Below are 23,227 nucleotides of genomic sequence, written 5' to 3'. Positions count from 1 at the left end.
TATCAAATGTGTTCTGTCGAGGGACTGGGAAAGCCTACATGAGATCAGACCCTAAGTATTTTTTTCTTTCCTCTTAAAAATCCACAGACCCTCATAGAAACAGTGTACTTCAAGTAAACACTGTGTGTGTGCTAGGTGCACTGTTGTTCTCTGCCTTCTAGCATTTAAGCTAGGTCAGGCTGTTTCAAAGCAAGTAAAGACTGGATGAACACCTCCAAAGCCTCTTCATTCAGATTCACTTTCTAAGCCATTCATTTAGAAATTAGTTGTTTTTCCTTCATTGGGACCCTGTGATACTCCACACTTTTCGAAGGAGAAAATCATTCAGAGGAATGTCAATATATTCTGTTATATGAAGTTTAAAAAATGCATAGTTACACGTAGCTGAGTTTAATATTTAATTGCATGTAATTTATGTGGTCTATTTATTTGTTAAGCCTTGGGTGGGGAGGTAATTTGTTTTTCTTGTTATGCAACAGCTATTGTTCCCCTTCCACCCCAGGCACACGCACCATGGCACACGCACCATGGCAGCCCCAACCAGCACAGGGAGAGGTGTTCTGCTTTAAAAGACATCCGACTGTAAATGTCAAATTCATAAATATTTAAACACTTTTCTTTCAATTTCAAGTCAAGGCTGACAGGACGCCTCTAATTAACCCTGGACTCCGTTTCAGGCTGGGGCCTTATTGCAGGGAAGAATCAGGGGGTTAGGCGAGGTGGGGAAATCTGTGCTCCTGGCTAGAGGCAGCGGGGGCGGCTGGGGGGAGAGGTGGGAGGAGGGAGGGAGCTGGTAACTAACAGTTCGGATTAATTTTTACTCGTTTCATAATGTGATGTTTGGTCAGGCATCGAGCGGGATGAAAGGGCAGCGGGTTTCTCCAACTGCCTTGGGGACAGTGGGGGCTGTGTCCTGATGGGACGTACCTGGGGGACCGGGCCCGGCTACCCTCTGCGGTTCCTGGTGTCCCCAGCCGGGGCCCGGGGACGCCGCCGATGCGCGGCCCAGAGCTGGAGCCGGAGCCGGAGCCGGAGCCGGAGCCGGGCCGTGGGACTTTGTCATCGGCCGCACCCGGCGGTTCCTGCGGGACGGCGAACGGGGCATCAGCCGCTGGTCCCGCGGAGTTCCCCGGGGGCGGCCTGGGGGCTGGCCGAGGTGGCCCGAAGCACCAGCCCCCCGCAGGCAGGGAGGGGAGAGGGGAGTCTTCCGGGTCCCGACGGCAGTGGCTCTGGAGCTGCTCCCCGTGAGGCGGGAGGGAGGAAAGGAGTGGGAGAAGGGTCGGCGGCTCTGCCTCTCTCCCTTCCCTTTCGGCTGTTCCGACGTGGTGGGCGCCGCCGGGCAGCGGGGAGAGGCCGTGCCCCTTGGCCCTTCGCCCCTGCCCTCCCGCCGTGGGGCCTCCATCTCCTCCCAGGGCACGGGGCGTCGGGGCAGGCGTGGGCGCCGCTCCCCCTGGACGTGCAGGGGCTGTGCAAGCCCTCGCCTACCCGAAGCCTGTCACAAGGGACACGGCTACGCTGACTCCCCCAGGGCAGACGCTTACCGAGGTGTAAGCAATGCCGAACGCCCCGCGGAAGGTTTCTAACTCTTCCCCGTGTTTCAGGCTACCGAGTGCAGCTGTACGCTGAGAGTATGTAGGGGGGGCTCGTCGAGCAATTCTTTTGTCAAGGGCAGCCAACTCCGGGGACGGCAGCCCCAGCTTTGCGGGAAAAACTGCCTGGCAAAGTCGGAAACAACATCTAAAATCGCTCTAACTCCAGTGGGAGAAAGAGCCCTGCCACCCTTTTTCTTCTGCATGTTTACTCGGAGCTTTTGACAGCACTTTGCTCCCATCATTGTCATCGTTTCTCTCGCATAGCCCTTTTCCCGGGTGCTTGGTGCGGCTCCGTCACACAGCATCCGGAGAAAGAAAATCGTTTAAAACCGTGGTAGAGAAAGCAGAGAAGTAAGGCTTAGGGCCAGTACCCGAAACTGCCCGCCAGCCTCCTTCCTCCCGTCGGTGCCCCTGCGCCCACCCGGGGGCCGAGGCGGCCCGAGCCTCCCCATGAGCGGGGCCGGCCCGCGGGGGAGTCCGGGGGGGCTTGTCCCTGCCTGACTGATGGGGGGCCAAACACCGCGGCGAGAAGGATTAACGTCCCGGGGCGCAGCGCTCGGGGAGGGGGCGCCGGCACTTCGGCGGGAGCCGCCTATTGAGATGCAGATTGCGACCCCTGGCCCCGAGGGGGACGGGGCCTTTCAGGGAGATGCTAATGGCAGAGCGCAGCAGCCCTTTACCCCCCCGGGACCGAGGCGGCGGGAGCAGCGAGACCGCGGCGGCTGCCGTCGGTGCTTGCCCCTCCCGGTGTCCCCCGCCCGGTGCGGGCCGAGGGCGCGCTCCCCCCGGGGCAGCCGGGGCAGGTGCCCGGCTGGGGCCGCGGGGGCGGTGGCGAGGAGGCGGCCCCGGAGCCCCCCGCGGCCGGGGCGGGGTGGGGGTGCAGCCCCCTCCTCCTGGTGGCTGTTGGGATTTGGAGGAGGGGCCGGCTGCCGTGCAGGGGAGGAGAGGCGGCGGGCGCGGGCGGTGGCTGCGCGGACGCGGAGGCGGGCGGCACATGGCCGGTGGCCCGCGGCCCAGCCCTGTGCCCGCCCCCCGCCGCCCCGCCGGGGCGCACGGACCGGCAATCCTCCCTCCGCGCGGCGCATCCAGGCAAGAAAATCCGGGAGTCTGACTGAACCTGCATTTCCATTAACTCAGACTCAGCCCCGGCTAATCCGCAGCACTGAAGGCAAGGAGGCTAATTAATGACAAGCTTTTACAGTCAAGAACAGCGATAATTGCTTTGGTGGCCTTTATGATTACAAGATAAAAATGGACCGGGCCTGACATAAGAGCCACTGTGTACACTGCAAGACAGGAGGAAATTAAGAGCTGGCTAGCTGAATACGGAGCAGAAAATTACTAATAGAGGAGAGATAATGAATAGGCCGGCTAGGCATTCATGGGGAAAAATCCATTTTGTTACCACGAGAAATTAGGTGGTGGAAAGGAGTTTGCTAATTGTTCTCATCTTGTAGCAACCAGGACTGAGGCAGGGGCGTGCTTTTCAATTCATTTCCCTGGTAATTGTGAAAGGGGGAATGCAGGCCAAATGAGTCTTGCTGCAATTTGCGCGCCTGGTCTTTTCATTTTCATGTTGCGTTTTTAATTGTTGCTAATATAGCTTATAATGAAGCTAATGAGGGGAAATTATTGTACAACTTTTTAGCACATGGAGACAAGTGAAATGCACTAGAAGGATTCTGTCCTATTGCTGCAAAAATAATAGTAATCTGGAGGAGTTTGGAACTATCGGGGGTTTTTAAGCCGCTTGCCTCTACAACAGACAAAAGGAAGGATCGCCACCTACTTTTTTTTTTTTTTCTTTCCCTGTGTTTTATTTTTCACTAAGAAAAAAAAAACAGTACCGGATTTTCCCTTGCTGCGCCCCTCGCAGCCCCTTGGCCCTCGATGCGGTGCGAGGGGGGCTCGGAGCCGCGGTGGCGCTCCGCGGTGCTCGCGCTCGTCCAGCGCGTCCGCCTCCGCCTCTCGGTAGTTAAGTGCGAGCCGCCGGAGGGGAGGGCACGGAGCGAGGCATGGCAGCGGTCCTGCCCCTCTGTTTGCCTCCCTTCCCAGGCCCAAAGTTAGCGCCGCCGGGTGTTCCCCCCGACGGGATCCCCCCTCCGCGCTGCTCCGCGACCGCGCAACTGAGGCGCTGCCTCTCTCTCCTCCCCTGCAGAAAAGCAACGTCCCGCCGCTCGCGCAGCGCGGGGAAGAAGCCGAGTCCGCGAAATTCCTTCTCCTCACCCTCCTCTCCCTCGCCTGCATCGCCGGGGTCCTGGCAGCGTCGGGGGTCGCCTACTGCCTCCGCCACCGCGCCCACCACCGCCTGAAGGAGAAGCTCTCAGCCCTGGGGGCTGACGCCGGCTCCGACGCGCCCGCTGCTTACCAGGTAAGGACCAAGCTCGCTTGCTCCGGGCCGGCCCCGGTGTCCGGCAGACCCCCGAGGGGGGCCCTTCTCGCGTTGGGAGTCGCGGGGGTGGATTTGTTTCCGACGCTTCCCCCCCGCCCCCGTTCCAGTCATAGTCCCGCGGATTCGGGTAGCAGCTTTTTACTACTGGGTATCAATCTTGGCTATTCTGGTAGCTGCTGTAAATTCGTGCCTAATTAGAAACATTAAAAAAAAAACAAAAAAAAAGAAAGAAAAAAAAAGAAAAGCAGCCCTTGCCATTGAAATTCTCAGAAAAATAGCATTAATATCCATAATCTGTCACTCCTGCCACTATTAATAACGAAAAATCTTTAACATTTATGAGGAATGGATTGCATGGTTATCTGAAGATGTCTCTCTTTTTGAGTAATCGACTTCTTCAGGGTCTGATATGAAAAGAGCCTTTGACCCGATCTGTTGCCACCTTCTGCCATTATTCAGATAAAATGAAATCTAATGCTGATAGATGGGAGGTAAACCAGGACTGGTTCTAGGAGAACAATGATAGCAGATGTGTACCCAGTAACGCTAGAGGACTGCACTCGGCTTCTCTGAAATAAATCAGAAATCTCAAGCTTTCTCTTTCAGTTTCAAAAGTGTTGGGTGGAGAGACACTACATATTCCTGAAGTTTGTTTTAGATCATATGGCACTTATTTCTTGGTGTGCTATTGGTGTGGTAATGCATGTGTTATGGTCATATACCACACAGCCCTGGTCTGCTATCCGAAAATATTTGGAGTGTGACCAGGAAAAACAATCTGAGAATGTGTAAACATTGTCACTGTAGTATCCCTGTCTGTTGTGCACCCATAGGGCCTTGCTAATGGCACTTTCCTGTCAAGTTTTATTTTACTTTCTTGTTCTGCTTAGGATCAGACATTCTGGCCTTTCTGTATCCTGGAGCTGAGATAGATTCAAATTGGCAGCTGAGAGTCATATGGGAATAAACTCATATTTCCTGACAAAGTTTGGGTCTGTCTGTACCTCTTATATGTTAAAGATGTAATGTATTAAGTATATCTCCACAGGCTGGGTCTAGAGAGAATTAAGAACAGAATAATAAATAAGAATGTTTCTGTAACAATCAGTATCTTCAGGAGTGGTTTTGGTTTTCACTTTAAAAGTAATGTTTACTTTTTAAAAAATCATTAAATTACATCTTTGCATTTAATGACTTCCAAAGCAAGGCAAAGTGAGAGCAAGAGCATTTCCAGTAGACAAAAAAATGGAGTGTTCTCCGGGATAAAGTGTGAACGAAACAGCAGTTTATCAGTTTTGTTGGCCAATGAGAGTGTGGCCATAAATGTTTTTCTTTGATTTTAATAGGTAAGTTGCTGTTGGCTTATTTAAAGTGAAGAAGCAATAGGTAGGCTTTTCTCCCATTAATTGTGAATATAAGAATTCTTAATTTTTTTTGAAAAAAGCCCTCCAGGTTCCAAAACCACACTTGAAACTGAATTTGTGATAATTAACAGGACAATCTTCCTACTGACAGCTCTAATTAATAGTATCTGTAATTAAAATCGTGCCCTTCCAGCAGGAAAATTGTTTGAATTTCTTGGAGTGACCTTTTTTGCCATTTCTCCTGGGAGTGTCGTGGTTGATATTGATTTTATAATGAGCTGTTTGTTTAATAAGAATCTGTAATCCAGACACCAAATGAAATGTGTGCTTCATTTTTTCTTCACAGATTTATATATATTTTTAAATCTTCATATGTAGATCTGAGAGTGACATTTTCTGTTTAAAAACAACAACAATGCTTCAAGGTTGCTGCTCAGTTTTTCAATAGCAAGACTGTATTAATATTCTTTGTTCCTGACCTCTGGGCCCAGTCCTAACCACCTGACTTCTTAAACATTTCCATTGGGTTTTCAGGGGAACTGTAGTCATGAGTGGGAGGAAAAATGTTTTTCCTTAAATACAAAGGTTTCTAAGAGCTTGGCTCTCCTCCATGGAAGTACATGGGAATTCTGCCATTTGTTTCAATGGCAGCAGTAGGAAGCCCTGGTATAGGCAGACTAAATGCTCAGGCAGTTTTGATGCTTCTAAGTAGCATTTTATCAAAATGAATTACTGAGTCTGGATCTGTATATAATAAACTATTAACATGGATTTGAAGAGAAATAGGATTGAGCCCTATTGGCATTGTCAGAATCACTTTATGTAGAGCTGTGTTAAATGTAATGGATATCTGGTGTGATGCATGTTTTGGATAACATCAATTAGGTCTCGGAAAGGCATCCACTATCTTTCTCCTTATCTTCTCCGATACTTGTAGGAGAATAATGTAGCCTTTATGGGGGAAGGAAAGAAGCAGGCAGCTTTCAAAATTGTACCTACTTGGCTCTCTTCTGTTGTATGTTTCCCAAGTAGCTACTCAGTTAACTCGATGTTTTTTAAAAATATGAAATATTTCAGGGACTGCTGCCACTAGGCTTTAGAGCATGGTACTCCCATGTGTTGCTGCTTACAGCAGACGTGACAATTCAGATTTTTTTTTTATTTGAAGGGGGAGAAATTGGTCAGTATAAAAAGGCCTGGTGGCCCAATGTGATTCAGAGAGAACACTGAAATATCACTTCGATTCGCATGCTTCTCAAAATGTCAGTGGTTTATATCTTCACATAAACAAGACTGACCTAAATCTTCAGCATTTAGCAGAAGCGTTTTTCATCGTAACCCAGTTTAGCCAGGAGAGTTCATTCAGGGTTTTACTCCTTCCTTACTCATCCTGTGAACTTTGGAGAGTTTTTTCCCATGGCTGTTTTTGGGGGGGTTGAGGGGTTTTTTCTTCTCCTTCTGGTTTGTGCAGTGAAATGCCAGCTTGAGAAGGGGAAAACAGACAAGCCAGATTATCAGGGGAATAGCAGGTTGGCTGCTAAGTCTCCCCCCGTGCTGGAGGAGTAGCACTTGTCATGCAACATCACCCTTCCTCAGGCACGAGCACTCCTTACACTTAGCTACTAACACAAGTGTTTCTTGTGTAACTGCATGAAGAAGGGACCTGTCTTAGGCAGGACAACCAGTGCTGTATAAAAGTTGAAGCAGGCAGTTTAAATCGCTGCAGTGGTCCTGATAAGCTGCCAAACCTGGTTCTTCAGGTGTTGGGTAAGGCAAGCAGCTGGCCCTCCAAGTGTTGAAGTAGGGTGTGGGAAACCTACTGAAATACTAAGTAACAGGAGGAAGGATAGATACACAATTGCAAGTTCATTTATCTTTGAGGCACTAAACAACAAAATTACAGGGTCGTTTAATTAGACAGTAGCTGAGGAGCTTTTCAAAATTCATAGAAAAAATGTGTCTTGTAAAATGTTACATTTTATACATAAAGGCGGACAGTTTTTGTGTGCCTCACAAACACATCTTCTGTCCTTTCAAACCACACGTGTAATGATTAGATAAGTCAGCGTTAGCATTCAGGGATGACTAAAAGGAGGCTCTTGGTGCCTCTGCGGAGCCCCCGCGCATGCGCGCACCTGTACCCCTGTTTTTAATTGTTGCTGGCATTGCTTTGATCTTCTTTGAAAAGCAAGTTTAGCATTCTCTGAGCCCACTCTCTGGTCCAGGAGATTAGGGCAGAAGCGTTTTAGGAATTTTCAGCAGACACTGTTTGATTTATTTCACAACACTGAGCAGGTTTTCTTCATGCACTTTGAAGACTTTAGAACATAACCCAGAGAAAAGCGGGCATTCAGGCATCAGGAGCGGGTGGCAAACAGGGCCACTAAGTGCACATCTTACTTGTCACCGCTCCCATTAGCGAGCAATTTATTAATGTAATGAGTGTGTGTTAGTGACTGCTACTATTTAGGGATGCTCTGTTTGATTCAGGGTGATATATTTGTGAGTCCAACTGAACTCTGGCTTTTGACCCCTGTGTGGGGTACACTGGGGTGTGCATGTTAAATCATCAGCATATTTTATACTTTGCATTGCAGAACTTTCCTATGAGCACAGTCTTCTGCATCACTGATAATGCTCGGCAAAATGTTGCCCATAATGGAATTAAAAGGCAAAAGTTAAAATGCTCTGAAGCTGGCTTCAGCAAGCTTGCCTTTTAATATTTTATGTCAATAGCATTCTTTTTAATTTTCCTTCATCTCAGCCAAAAGAACTTCCTTTAAAAAGCAAGGGGGAAAAGACCAAATAGTTCACAATGAAGTTCCTTCTTAAACTGCCTGAAGTATTCAAGGTTACGTGCAGATGGATTACATCATCAGCTGTTTTAAAAACTTGTCCAAATAACTTGATTTGGCAGGCATATAATTGTAAATTATATGTTAAATTCTACATTATTACATGTATTGTATTATATATAAATTATATATTCCTTTATCAAATACAGTCTTATTAATTACATGATCCTGCTGGATTCAAAGCCCCTAAGAACTTCTCTGTGCTCTTACAGATTTGATCCTGCTGGTATTTTTTATTAGAGATGTTAAGAACACACTATTTGCAACAATTACAATAAATATTTTGCTGCAAATATTTTAAAAGTCTCCAACTGAAAGGATCTGATCAAACAAACCCTCTACTTAACCATCAGGCATGGTTTGTGTGTTTAAATACAGATAATTCATTACCTCTAATATGGCTTAATATTTTACACTCTAGACTGAATTTCAAAAGCAAACTGGTTATTATAATATTATACTTTAATTTTATAGTAATTCTGTATATCAACTCCTTAGAAAATGGAATTTTGTGGACTAGGTGAAACGGGGGGGGTGGGGGAAGGAAAATTTTGCTGTTCTTCTTTATCGAGTTCTCAGTAATATTCCAATTAACATCAGCCTTAGTACCAAGGAAAGCTGGTAAACTGGGGATAATCCGTACCATAAAGTATTACCTTCTATCTTTATAAAATTTAATTTTCAAGGACCCTCCTACACTTAAGCACAAAAGATATCACTGAGGATGAGGTTATTCAGTACATGAGTATTTAGTAAACATTTCAGAAGGAATACATTTTGTAAGGATTTTGGATAGATGAAGATTTTGCCTTAAGGCGGAATGCTGTGAAGGGCTTGCTTGTGTTTTCTTCTGGGAAAACAAAGGGCATAACGCATTTTTAATCTTTTCTTTTCCTGTGTCCTTATTTAAAGAGGCAAAAAGAGATCATCTCATGACTATATAAAGCTACAGAAAAAACTGTAATTGTTTGTGATAAAGCATACTCGGAGTGGTATATGAATTAGAAGAGTTTTTGTTGTCCATTTAAGTCTGCTTACTGCGTATTATGTGAACAATTTTGTCTCTCTTTGATTAGCATTTTGTCTTAGAATAAATTCTCAGGAACCTGCAGATACTTTTTATGAACAGTTGTTATATAAACCACTGTCCTTTAAGGTGAGATAGTTTTCACAGTGTACAAAATGTGTGTGACTACACAGAATTCACAGTAGTCACACATAGCAATTCTGGGAGAGGAGAAGGGGGGAGTGTTTCAAGGTGGTTAGAAGAAGAGTTTACCTGATGTTTAAACACTTCCTTTAAGTCAGACAGTGGATGGCCAAAGCAGAATGAGGCAAAACAGGGTGTGTACAAATCTGGATTTAAGTCAATTTTTTATCTGATTAGAGCTATCCACTATTCCTGTGGGGCAGTGGACTCTTTTTCCCTAACCTTGCTTCCTGTGGTAGGCATAAAATTGAGTTAAATGGTAGCAGTGTTCAAAATAGCATTCCAAAATACTGTATGAATTTATAAATCAGCAGAAATTTATCAAACTTGCTTGGTCAGCAAATAAATAGGGATTTATTTGCTAACACAGCATTTTAAATTAACTTCAAAATACTGTTCAATGAGAAACGCCCATCTTAAGTGCTGGAGCTTGATGGCAGAGATTTCAGAGGGCGCTTCTGGAAGTCTTTATTTGAGCTTGTGGTGTGTGTCTCCGGAAGCAGGGCTTTCCTGTCACCTCCTGTCCCTCCTCTGGCCCTCTGCTCCAGCACACATGGCCTGGCCCAGGGGCAGCCCTGGGGGAACCATGCAGGGCATGGGAGAGGGACTTACTTGGCTTATTACTGATGGCTCTCCTCCAGCCTTCTCCTACGTACATGATCTATCAGCTTCTGTGAATTACTTGGTGTTGGAAAAATGGACTAGCCCTTACCAGAGAAGGTTTAACCTTCACAGCCAAGATCCTGGGCTGCTGCTGCAGTGGCAGTGCAGCAACACTTAGGAGTAAAATACGCTTTACATTAGAGTGGGCAGGTGAGAAAAAGGTTTTTTGTAGGTGTGGAAGGAAAATGAGCATACCTGCAAGTCTTGGAGTGCTTGGATGAGAAGGTGCCATGTGGGTCTAGATTTTCATTAAAAAAACATCTTTTTCAAGTAGTTGTCTGTTTTTCTGCATAGGACTAGTGCAAAGCAGCAGAGAGAAAAGGTGATGTTGACCCTCCCCTCTTAGCCAACTTTGTTTGTTTTTCAAGAGTACGGTGTTTGAGCTTGGTGTCTTGTGAAACAAGGACAAACATGCCCCAAGCATCTTGCAGTATAATTTCTGTGTATTTAGGATGTAAGAAAATGCTAAGTAAAAATAGTAGGAGGTAAAATTAAGTTAGTGACTCATTTTTAATTACTGGGGAATCCAGAGTCCTTACCCAAACAGGCATTTCTCAGAAAATGTGCTAGAGTTACTCTGGACTTGCAGGCTGCATCTCGCCTGGTAAATTAAACCGTTAAATAGTTCAAATGGTCCTGGCACCATTTCAGGTCAGGCCACCCAGCTTTCTCACAGTTTCTTAGCAAAGTTAACACAGGCAAAGAAAAAGAAATAAATTCACTCAACAGGCAGTTTTATTAATAATTTGGCTGTAGCCACCTGGTTTTACAGGGTGAGAATTCCTATTGCTTTATCTGCCCTAGCTCCCTGTCCTGGACCACCAAGGTCCGGGCTCCTGCTCCCGAGGATCCGGCTCCCGAGCACTCTGCTCCCGCTTCAGAGCTCCTTTCACCCATCCCTGCGGTGCCACAGGCTGTTTGCCAGCTGAGCATGGGCTGGTTCTGGATAAGTACAATGGATTTTCTCCCCCTGGTAAATTGATTATGTCCCAGTGCCTGTACGTTATAAAGAAGCCAAAGATAACCACAGCCTTGCCTAATGGGCTGGAGAGTATTTGATTTGCAGTCCCAGGCCATACATCATCTCAAGTGTCCCGATTTCTTTCTGGAATAACTATACTGTCTTCTGTGGCTGTTTTTTTCCCATGTAATGTAGAGGATAATCAGGCCTGTCTTTCCTACACACTTCTACCCTTTTTTCTGTTTAGGATTTTCCTTTTTCTTTTGCAGCAACTCTGTTATCATGTTTCAGATTTGACACATTCTTCTATTGTATATTCTCTGAGTGCTCAGCAGCTAACACTGCAATCTGCCTTGCTGATCCTTTCATACTCCTCCAGACTGCTGCACTAGAAGAAAAAAAATACATTTTTTTAAAGTTTTTAACTGGAAAGTTTTGTTGTTTTGTTGGGTTTTTTTCCAGGATAAATCTTATTCCAGGGCCTCTGAAAGGGAGTAGAAATAATTTTGTGTACATAAAGAACTGTGGTAGATGATGTTTGTCAGTTCTTGTAGGACCATGTTGCCTGTGAGCAGAAACAGGTTGCAGTTTATTCTCTGAAGTCTGTAAGGTATATAAAAGCATTCTTCTACTGCTTTCTGTCCTCCTGCACACCAGTCTCCCATAGTGGGCCGGCAAAGGGAAGAGGAACAGGGAATGCTGTGTCGCTTCCTTTCTCCTTCTCCACGCGTGCAGGGAGGCCGTGCTGTGCTTGGCTGTATGGGTGGAACAGCTCTGTGTCCTGCCCAAACCAGCAAGATTTTGCCTCCAAGGGTCTTTGTCCTTCCTGCGCTGTGTGTTTGTGCTTCACCTTTGGGAAGGGTTTGAGGCTGACCACAGCCACCTAAGGTTTTACCCTGGCAAGCCCATACGGACCTGGCTGCTTTGTGGGACAGATGAACAGAAGTGAGTCTTAAATCCTCAACTTTCCTCTGCCTAAAGCCCTCTAGGGACTCTTGTAGGGATGTTGCCAAGTGGAATATTCAGAGGGGACTCTGATATTTTTGCTTGTTTTATTGTGGTATAAGCTATAAGACAAGTTTGGGTAGAGCAGGCTGGAGCTCTCCTGGGGCCATGCTGCTCAGCTGCTCCAATCTTCCTAAAGGCACAAGTGAGAGGTGCCGTCCCAAACGGCCTCATGGGTGTGTGTGTGACACGTGAGGGCAGGAAGAGCCATGGAAGGCCTGTATGCTGAACTACAACAAGTTGGACATTGAGGATGTGATTTGTGTTGGCTGGACAAGAGGCCCAATTTCATTTCTCTCAACAGAGAGAAAGCTCTGGCTCCAGGGATGGGGACCTCCAATCTAAGATATTTTCTTTCTTATGTTTCATGCACAACGGAGACCTAAATGCTTTCTAGCAATTAAAGAACAGTAAAAGACAATCTGAGTGATTTAATGCACACCAGCAAGGCATGATAAAGGACTGAGAGAGCTCACCTGACTTTGTTCTGTGGTTTTTGTTGTGACAGGTTCTAAGCTCTCATAGCATCAGTGTCTGTCCCTGTACTGTAATTCAGCTGGGGCATTCCCACAGCTCTTCCCATTCCAGTTCAGGTTCTCAGCTTTCAGTATGCAAATATGGGTTTCATCACTTGTATTCTTAGCAAACAACCAAACCCGGACTGAAGAAGGGAGACTGTAAAAGGATGTTCCTAAAAGTAAATCCCTCAAAGAAACAAAATTAATTTGGAGTGTGAGAGAGAATAGCTTTTGAATAGGAGAAAATCAAATTTAGTGTAAGTGGCTTATCCAGAGTAGAAAATCCATTAGCTTTTCTCTAGCTTTGTTGGACAGTTTCTGTACTTTTTGCTAAAGACAAATGAGTGATGTTTTATTGATGGTTGTTTGGGACGACTGCTTTCTGAACAAGCACAGATTTTGACCAGGGCAATAGTTTTTTTAAATTTTTAATCTTTCATACTGATAAAACCCTGTTGAATTTCAGTGCCGTTTTTATTTTTCTGTTTTCTTGTCTAGCTGACATAATTGCAGTCTTCTTGATGATTCCAGCTTTTTCCTTTTACATAGGACGGCTGTTGTTTTGCAGAACCACGTTCTGGCAGCATCTCAAGAGATCTCAGAAATGGCTGATCTTGCTCTCCAAAGTGAGAACAGATCAACATTATCCTGATCAAACTCACTTTTGGTATTGGGATTGCATACTTACCTTGGCTGATTAAAATCACTCCTTCTCCCCTCATCAAGTGTTGCCTGACTTGGGGATCCATGCACTCCATGCATGTTGGAAGGCTTGTCCTTGGTCACACTGACAGCAACAGAGGTTAACGGGCTGCAGTAGAGCCCTGAGCACCAGCACCACCCATTTTCTGCTACTGCTGGTCTGAACATCCCCCTGATCTTCACAAGTGTATCAGGGAGAATATTCACATGTTGGAGACATACTGATCTTTCCCACTAACTACTAAGAAAAGAATGAGGGAAACATGAAAAGGTAAAATTCACTATGCTGGTGCTTTTCTGACAGCACAGGGAAAAGAAACTTGGATTTTACCTTTTTTCAGCTTCTCAACTGGAGTTCATTCTGGCTTTCTGGGGAAGAAAAATGCCTCGATTGGAGTGAAATGGTGTGATTTTCTGGAAGAGGTTTTGCTGCAGTGGCTCACAGCAGAAGGTGCCAGTGGCTGGCTGTTCACATAGATCGGAGGAGAAATGTGATGGAGTTGACTGTATTTTTGGGAGCAAAACAATGTATACATGTAAATTTATCTTATATAGGGAAATTATGTCATACATCTCCCTCTGCATACACTGTGTGGTAATGATATGTGTAGTAACATGGGAATTTGAGCATGTAAAATCTGTGTATTGTCACCCCCAAGAACAAAATAACTGCAATTCCTAATTAACCTCAATGCAAAGCACTCGGGTGTGAAGTTAAAACATACATAAGGATTGCCTAGAAAGCTGTTCCAAATTTCAGCTTCTTTTTGGAGGTCCGGGTCAACCCAATGGGTCTGCAGGCATTGCTAACTAAGAATTTTGTTTGCTTCTTTGGGGGCTTTAGAAGTTAATTAGGTATAAATCAATGCTGGAGGCTTCTGTGAGTGCTGGTCACTCCATTGCCAAAGGGACAACACAGAAATAGAGGGAGCAAGGAAAAGGTGACAAGAATGATTAAGGGCATGGAAAACTCATATGAAGAGAGATTGAAAAGACAGATTATTTCTTCTATAACAGTAATGAGTGGCAGTATAGAAAAGAAAAAATATATGTATATAAATTGAGAAACTGAAGAGAGTGTAAAACTTTTATTCTGTCTTCGACCAAGCACCAGGGCAAAGATTTTCAGCTATATTAAATACATAAAATAAAAGCCAAATAGAAGAAAAGCTATCAGCAGAATACAACTGCAACAAGCAACACTTTCTGCAGAATGTTGTTGAGGCACAAGTTGTTAGCAGGAATCTTAAAAACCAAAGGAGCACAGGAGAAAAAATATTCTATGTGATAAAACAGCTAATAATGTTTTAGAAGATGCCTGTAGCTTCATGCCCCAGGTCTTAAAATAATCCAAATATAAAGTGTGCCCATTTTTGGCATGTGCCTACCTTTAATGTGTTCTCTTGTGCTGTTCCCATGGGGCTTCTTGCAGACAAACTGGTGCCTGGTGGAGAGGTCCAAGGGAGAGTAGTGACCCCTGTGCTTGTATGAATTGGGAAAAGAAAATGCAGGAACCTCAGTAATGGCCAGGGAAGTCCCTTTCTTTGAATGCAAACACATGCATTAACCCCTTGCTGCTGCTGCAGGGGATTTATTGGAACTGGTGCCATGGGGCAGGTCAGGGACAGTGGAGAGGGCTGCAGCTCTCTTCTAGCCAGGAACAGTCAGGGTACAACCCTGATCCAGCTGAGAGCATGGTTGTACAGAAAGACAGGGGAGAGCCCAAGAGAAATTGTGCATTTTTGCTGTTGTTGCTGTCTTCTCCAAAATATGAGGTCTCTCTGTATCTCTGACCATCAGTACCAAGTATTAAATCCCTGTTATTTTTTCCTGTATCTCCTATGACACCAATACAGTGAAAGTGTAGAAATATTGACCATTTTTTAATCCTTGAAGGCTTTTTTGGTGTGTGATAGAAAGAATGTCTGTACTCAGAGACTTGAGGAAACTCATACTATTTTTTGCCATAGTTTAGTAGAGTTTCTCTGTATTACCAAAGATTTGGTTCATAATAACCTAGTGTAACTTAGTAGCAACTTTGTTCTTTACAGATCCTTTTTTAACACTTGTTCACTACATTTGCATTTGTTTTTCCTTGCAGAGTTGAAGAGGGATTTAATTTTTTTTTTTCCAGTGGAGAATGGGTGAAAAGCATTTAATTTAGTTTTCAAATCAGGATGGGGTAATGACTGGCAATTTTGACTGTCATGATAGATAGTGTTATAAAAAAAGTTTGTTGCCGATGGCCAGCCTTGATAAATACTTCCTTTATCCTTGCATCACCTCTGGTATATGGCTGCCTTCTATGGAAAAAAAATGTATTTGAGATTTTGGAAGTTTTTAGGACTTCTTTTTGTATTTCTCTGACTGCTTTTAGAAACTCTGTTTCCATGAATGCAGTTACACAGACTTAGGGAGAAGCAATACTAAACTTTGCAATGGGGTAAAATAACATTTTTAGACATAAACTAGTGGGCTGTTTTGTTTCTCTTCAGGCTGGAAGTGCATGCTGAGTCCTGCTGGCTGCTGGGAATTCTTATTTCTAGCAGAAATGATCTCCCATTTTCAGTCCTGCAGGGCAATAAAATAGTGGACTACACAGCCTTAATGTATAGCTTTCCTGAGAAACTACAGCTGTCTTGGGACTGCATTTTTTGCCTACTTTGGGCCTCAAGCAGCTATAAACGCTGGGAGTGAAAAAGGAAACATTTGTGGCAGTTATCTTTAAGAGCACCGGCATCTGCTGGAAGCTGGTCGGGCTTTGGGTAGGTTAGACAAAGTCAAAATACACGATGGATTTACACGTGGTTCTGCGTGGCTTTTCAGGTTAATTAATTGTTGCTATGGTTTATTTGCAACCCATACTGTGCTGTGTGGCTCTTGCTGTGCTAGTGGTGAATTTTCTGTGCAAATTCATTTTAAGGAGCAGCTGTGCCCTCATGAGCATGTATTGGGGTTAGTTAAGAGGAACAAAACATGGAAAAGGTGAAGTTCGTTTTACATGTTATTTTTTTATCTCTCTGGTTACTCCTTTAAGAAATCTTTCCCTTCCAGCTTCATACTTGCCATATACTCATATACTTGTGAAACATTACATGCAGGCACAGCTGAAATGGGGGAAATGCAATTTAGAGACCAGCATTGGTTGAAACCACTTTTTTTTTGTGGCAGGTAGGTCAATCTGATGTACCCCCACTTCCAGAATTACAGTTGTCTGAACTGTAAGGCCAGTAAAGCTCAGACATTGTCAGGAACACCCTGAGAAAAAAAAATGGGTGCTTTTACACCAGTAGATCTCAGGTGACTTCAGGTCCACAGTTCGCAGATGTTTCCTATTAGAAACAGACCCCGATTTCCTTGGAATCATCCAGGTAGTCTCTTTAAACCCTTAGGGAAGCCACCATGATGTCATCATGCAGGGAAGATACTCTTTCAAGTCAGTCTAAAGAATCACGACCTTCCTTTGTGTATCCCCTATATGTGAAGTCCAGGGTGCTGCAGTCCTGTTTAGTCAGGCATCTGTTTCACAAAAGTCCTCTTTTAGAAATAAAGGCTCTAAACTGTCATATGCAGCTCCAGTCAGCGGTCTTCTGTATTTTTGTACAGGAAAACATTCCCCAGCTGAGTAACCTAAACATGGTCTTCAAATTTCACTGACCCTCTAGAAAGCAGTATTATCCTTTGAAGATACCTGTGCTTTCCTGGCATGGATTGGAGGGCAATATTATCATTATTTCAGAGAAATATCATTAGACCTCTGCTGTCATGTCTTCCTTGGTAACGAGAGCCATGTCAGAGATGTCTGTCTCCTTTAGGAGCTTGTGGACTATTCAGATTACTTCCTCATTGATGAGAGGCTACTGAAAGAATGAAAGTAAAATTATTTTCTCAAGATGTATTGCGTAGACAGCACCTTTGGTTCTGTGCAAGCCAGAAATTTTCATGTCTGCTGGACACCTGGAGGTGTGTACAAGACCATGATGGCTTTTCGTTTTTTTGTTTGGTAGAATAAGACTGTGTAAATGTTTGAATTTAAAGAGAGGGAATAAAACAAAGAAATTAAAAAAAAAAAAAAGAAGAAGAAGAAGAAGTCATTTTTCCATATAAAGTTAGCCATGTTCTCTTTGCCTCATGGCCTCTACTTTCTTTGTATACATGAGGAAAGGGGAATCATAATTACATGAGTCATCACCAGGAAACGCACACAATGCTAAAATAATTGAAATTTTTAATTTCACAGACCACAATCAACATTGGGGTTTTGTTAGGAGAATGATTCTCAGGCCTGTATTTGGCTGCGATGCTCTCAAAAAGAAACAGCAGCCCTGGTTTTTAGATCATTTAAAAATCAACCAAAGCAGTCCCCCCCCGGCCCAAGACTCAGAGTTATATTCAGATATATGGAGTGTGGTACAAGAGGGCAGACAGTGAACTGAACTAGACAGAAGAAGGCTGCATTGACAATCAAAGAACTATATTTTACTTTCTTCTTTTTCTCTTTCTTTTTTTGTTTGTTCCTCCCAAGATCTATCACATACAAGTCTAGATAAATATGAATTGTCCAGAGTATGGATGTGCAATGATACATTTGATGCTGTGTCTTTCAAAATATTATTCTCAAACATTTTTCCAACATATCCCTTTTTCCCTTTCCTGAAGGGACACCAATATCAGTAGTTGTCTTTTCTGACAAGGATAGAAAATATGCATACAATTATTACATGTATGTAAACAGCTCTTTTATTCCTGGACGAAAAGTATGCTAAAATTAAGCTAAAGATTGAAAGTATGTTTCAATAACTCAAAAATAAATGTTAATAAAGCTGTAATTATCCCCAAAGCTACAAATACAGTAAATAAGTTAAATTTATAACACCTGCAAGCATATTAAGTATGCAAAAGCAAAACAAAGGCAGCCAAATGACTTTAGCTTCACCCTGTAGTAACACTAAGCAAATTCAGTTAGAGAATAATGATGTTTATAGTCCTAGATTCGTTTGTTAAAAAAAAAAGTTTACCTTATGTTTTCATTTTTTAAATCTCATTGTCTTATGACTGCATCCATTGCAGAACAGTGAAATCCAGGCTGTACATGCAGACCCCAACTCATCCTGTGAATAATGCCTCCTGAGAAGGAAAATGAGACTGCTGTTAAATTAAATGTATTAAAGCTGAGGGGGCAAAAAAAAAAAAAGGCATTTTAAAGGTCTTATTCCTCTATACTTAGCTTATAGATTACATATATTCTTAATCTTCATTATACATTTTGTTAAAAGGTGTAGCCTTAAATAATTTAGAATTGTGTCAGCATTTTTAATTTAAAATTTCTGCAAAATATGTTTGTTTCACGTGTAAAATGAACACAGTGTTCTTGTGATCATGCCTGCTTAAGCAGATTTGTTTCTTGATTGATAGAATATTAGGCAGGTCAGGTTGGAAGGGCTTGGTGTACACTCAGCTATCACTTTTAATAAACAGTAATTTCTTTGTTTAGTGTCTCTGCATTTTCTTAATAATTATTCATGGAAAGGTTTATTCTCTCTTGTATTTCGCTAACTCTGAAAATAATTGTGCCACACTTGTTTCTGGACTAACTCAAATGATTTCTATTTTCATTTGCTAAACAAAAAAATTTTTAAATCATGGAAATGTTAGTCCTATTTCCTGGACTTAGTTTTTGGGTTTGTGCATATTTTGGGATTAGTTACAAAATAGATTATTTTCATTAATACGCAGTAATGAAATTATATTTCTTTTCTAAATAAACTGAAAAGTTGACATTTCCCTCAGATCCCAGATCTCCTGTTAGTCAGATCTGAGGTGACAGTGGCTGGGGAAGAAGAACAGCGTTGTAGATATGAAGTTATTTTTGTTTGCTTTGGACTGAACATTTACCATGCACCTGGTACCAGCTAGAGGAGAATGATTCATGTGCCATGGTCACTGGCTGGACCTGGAATACCTGAATATATTGTTTAGAGAATTTGCATTAAGTATGCAGCATCCTCTGGAGGCAGCTTTGAGGTGGAATGGCTCATCATCAATGACTGCAAATCTGAGGTGAATGTTTGCCATCTCTTAACTGGGATGCTTCAGTCAGGTCTCCTGCCTGTCCTGTGTCACCCTGAGGCTCTCAAATTCCGGTTTTGCAAATAAAGCAAGGGAAAAGATTCAGTATTGCCCATTCAAGCCTCAGTTACATCTAGTTTTAGTTCTGTGGTTGCTTATACTCTTAATCCTTACCAGGACACATACCTCAATATCTCTCTGAAACCAAAACAGTTTTAGTAAACTGTGTGACTTTAATGGATTTTCCAATTTCCTTAGGTGGATTTTCCAGTAGATGGCAGATAAAAATTTCTCTGAGTTCTCTTTTGCCATCTTGCCCTCCTGTGACAGCAATGGCTGCTGTGCATCACAGAGCTGTGTGGCAGAAAACACAGTTCCTGTCACTGGCTGGTGGTGTGGCCTAGCATTTCTGCTGGTAAGCAAGTCACATCTCCAAACCAGGCCTGGACAGGTATCTGTGGGCTCCATTTCTGAACAGACTTGATGCCTCCTTATTTGAGAGGAGACATTCTCACCTCTTCAGGTTCAGAGACCCACCTAACAAAACGTGGTGGTAAGACCGGCTCCCAGTTGTTGTCTAGGAGGTACAGCAAGTCTCTTAATGCCCTTCTTTAAATGCGGATAAACTACATTTATGCTGCAGAGTGGTTCATTCACAAGTAGAATGTATGGATTTGAAAATCTATTTGTTGTACCTGAGGAATTAGTTGCACTTCATGCTTCTCTCTGTCTCTGTGTGGACAACCAAATATTAGGGACATTTTAGAACCTCATTTTGAAGAGGTCCGGGGGTTTTCCAAGAATACAGTTTATGGTTTGTTTAAGGTTATCAATTGTGTGTCAAATGAGAAGCTCACTACAGATGATCATGGTGCTATACTTTGAACTCATTTAACTCAACATTATTTACAGAATATTTATCTTGGTTATGGCAGTTTTTGTCATACAGTGATATTACTTCTCCATTATATACTGCATGTGACCACCACATAAGTTTGATAATAAATGTTGGGAAATAAAAAACAGAGTAAGTGCCTCAGTATGATAGCAATTCCCATGTGATGGGAAATAATGTCATAAACTTCAAATTACCTTTTAAATAAATGTTTATGTCCAACCCATCCATTAGATCATAGCCTGAAGGTCAGGAGGATCATTTCTTCATCTTTCACTGTATGCATTATGGTTGCTTTTTTAGGAGTAAATGATGTTTTTAAATGAAGAATGGCACTCGAAGTATACACAAACAATGGCTAGACATTACTGAGTCGCAGCATGGCAGAAATAGCCCCAGCCACTCTGCTAAATATAGAAATGCAGCAGTAAATTGAATTCATTCTTAGAAAATGTTTTTAATGGCTGAGACAATACAGAGATACAGTTCATGTCATTGTCACGGTATGAAGATTTGACATTTTAGTCAAGTTTGAATTCTAGTTGTGGTTTAGTAAATGGCTGATTTGCAAAGTGCTTGTGAGAGTAAAGATTTTGGAGAGGAAGGCAGGGCATACCTGAGCATGCAGAGAAGTGCACTGCTAACAAATACTGTATTAAGGGGGTCTGAGCCATCTAGGGCTTTGTGCATTTGTGAAGAGATGCCAGCTCAGTAAGTGCCCAGGGATGGTGTGAAATACCCCACACCCTGAGACCCCGCTATTCCCAATGCATTTGTTGAAAGGGTACGTTGATGACCATCTCAAGGCAAAATCACATTTACGCATTTCCCTGCTTTGAGCTGGATGTCCCTTGTCCATATGTCCTGGAGGAGCCCATATGGCTCCCCAAAACACCCCATGCATCAAAGCTTTTATATGTGGTGGTCTTAACCATGTTATCCCTGCAGTGCCAGGCTAGAAGCTGTGGGAGCTGGAATGGGTAGGCTAACAGAGAGGTGGCTTTGGAGGAGCAGAAGCTGTAGCTGTCCTGAGGTCGCTGATGTGTGTGGGGTGGGGCAGGTTCCTCACCCAGGCTGGACTGGCTGGGAAGGGGGGAAGGAGAAGCTCTCAAGGTCTGTCAGACTAATCTGGAAATAAATTCAAACCAAAAACTTCTGTTTACAGGCAGGGGAAAACCCATTGTCATGGAGATTTAAAACTCCAATCAAGAAATTCAGTGGTGTTTTTGCTTCAGCTATGATTTGACCTTCCTGTTTACATTAAACATTTTTTACAGCAGAATACAGTGACGTGGTTGCTTTGTTTGAGGTATTTGACAGCTACAGCAGTTCTGGGAATAATTGTTTTGGTTCTATATATGTCAGGAAAGAAATATGTTAATATTTGGGATCAGGTATATTTTTTTTTGACATATTTAAATTTTTAAATTTGTTGTGTTTCTCAACTTCACCTTCCATGAGGACCATGAACATGTTAATTAATTTTAAAACAACATTTCTTAGTAACATATTAAATCCTTCATGTCAAAAAAGATTTTTTTGATTAGAGACTAATCTATTCCAGAACTGGTTGTCTATAATATTGTTTCTTTTGTCATTATAATTCATGTAAAAATGGTACAATAATTTCTTAGAGATCACTTGATCTCAATTCTTTTTTGTTAGCAGAGGTCTATAATCCTTTCCACAGCAACCACTTGTAAAAGCAGAGGATTATGACTTGAGGCAGGATATGAACAGCAGGAACAGATCAACTTAAAAACAAAGATCCTGTTTGAGTACAAATGCTATTGTTAGCACAGAGTTGGGGTGAGTCAAGTGGCAGGATGTCTATTAGAATATAATAAATTCATATCACTGCCACATGGCATGCTAGCCAGAAGACACATCCTTCTAGCAGTTATGTGATAGACCTCTTATTTTCATACCTTTACTTATTACAGTTTTGCTTATTCCAATAAACCATTCCCTCTGGGAATGGCTGATATCTAAACATCTGAGCAGCTTTTTGGTTTTCTGTAGATTTATTTTTCTGTCTAAAATGTTTCTGCTCTGCTATACTTTTCCCAAAATCTGCTAAAAGCAGGGATTTGAAATTACACTACTGCAAGGTCATTCTGAGGTTAGTAATAGTCATTGTGGACTATTGCTATCTTTTCTTAAGAAGTGTGTGATCCTCCAGAGAAAACCAGAAAAAGACGTTTTTTCTTTGTCCCTATATTTAAAAATAAGAGATACGATGACGTTTTTTCCTTTATTAAAAAGTCCTGGGTTTAATTCTGATAGTTTGACTGACCTATCTAACACCAATATATGTGACTCAATTCAACATATTTTTGAAGTTTAATTTATTTTTCTAGTGTTTTTCATGTTAAGGTTAGTAGGAAGCTACAAAGGTACCAAGTGACAGAATACATACTACTCAAGTGTAGAAAACCCCTATTTTTGGTAAAAATTAGAAAAATTCTTTCATGGCATAGAGAAATTAATATACAAAATGCAGTGATGGAGTCAGGTAGCAGTTTCACTTGGGACAGTCTTCTGTACAGTTGTTCCAACTACTTACAAGTAGTAATCTCTCCTTCTCAAGCTTTTATTGACTGTATTTTTGTAATAGACAGTGAAATAAATCCTGTTTATAAATGATATGAATTTCATCTCAGTATATCTTAATTTGTACTCGCACGCATGTGTATATATATATTATATATATATATATATATATACACACACTGTATTAAACACCATCAAATAGTAAAACCACATAAGCATCTCTAATGGCAAGTAAGACAGAAGTTTTGGTAGAAGAGAATATTTGGAGGGGCCTTTAATCATTGTCATGTGGTGACAAGAGGAGACTCAATATAATGGTTTCAGGGAGTTTGTTTGAATGCTTGCTGTTGCATGGATTAGGATCCATCTTCAGTGTCCTAAAGTTTGCAAGGTTAAAAAAAGCCCCAAACATAGTCTTAAGTTATATTTCCAGCTCCTGTCTGAAAAG

The 23,227-nt window shown here is 42.7% G+C and overlaps 1 protein-coding gene across 3 annotated transcripts in view; it reads left to right on the top strand.

Annotated features, from left to right (window-relative positions):
- The window catches only part of PTPRN2 (protein tyrosine phosphatase receptor type N2), a 651,283-nt gene that overhangs the window by 541,186 nt on the left and 86,870 nt on the right, over positions 1-23,227 (top strand). For 2 of the 3 annotated variants that reach the window (XM_039548281.1, XM_039548282.1), the window contains exon 13: positions 3,751-3,963. The exons of the other annotated variant lie outside the window; for it this stretch is intronic. In XM_039548281.1, coding sequence (XP_039404215.1) covers positions 3,751-3,963 — 213 coding nt within the window. The remainder of the gene's footprint in view (positions 1-3,750; positions 3,964-23,227) is intronic. 3 annotated transcript variants of the gene reach the window in all.

This window comes from Corvus cornix, chromosome 2, assembly GCF_000738735.6.
Source record: "Corvus cornix cornix isolate S_Up_H32 chromosome 2, ASM73873v5, whole genome shotgun sequence".
Lineage (NCBI taxonomy): Eukaryota > Metazoa > Chordata > Aves > Passeriformes > Corvidae > Corvus > Corvus cornix.
This window is presented reverse-complemented; position numbering and strand designations above follow the sequence as displayed.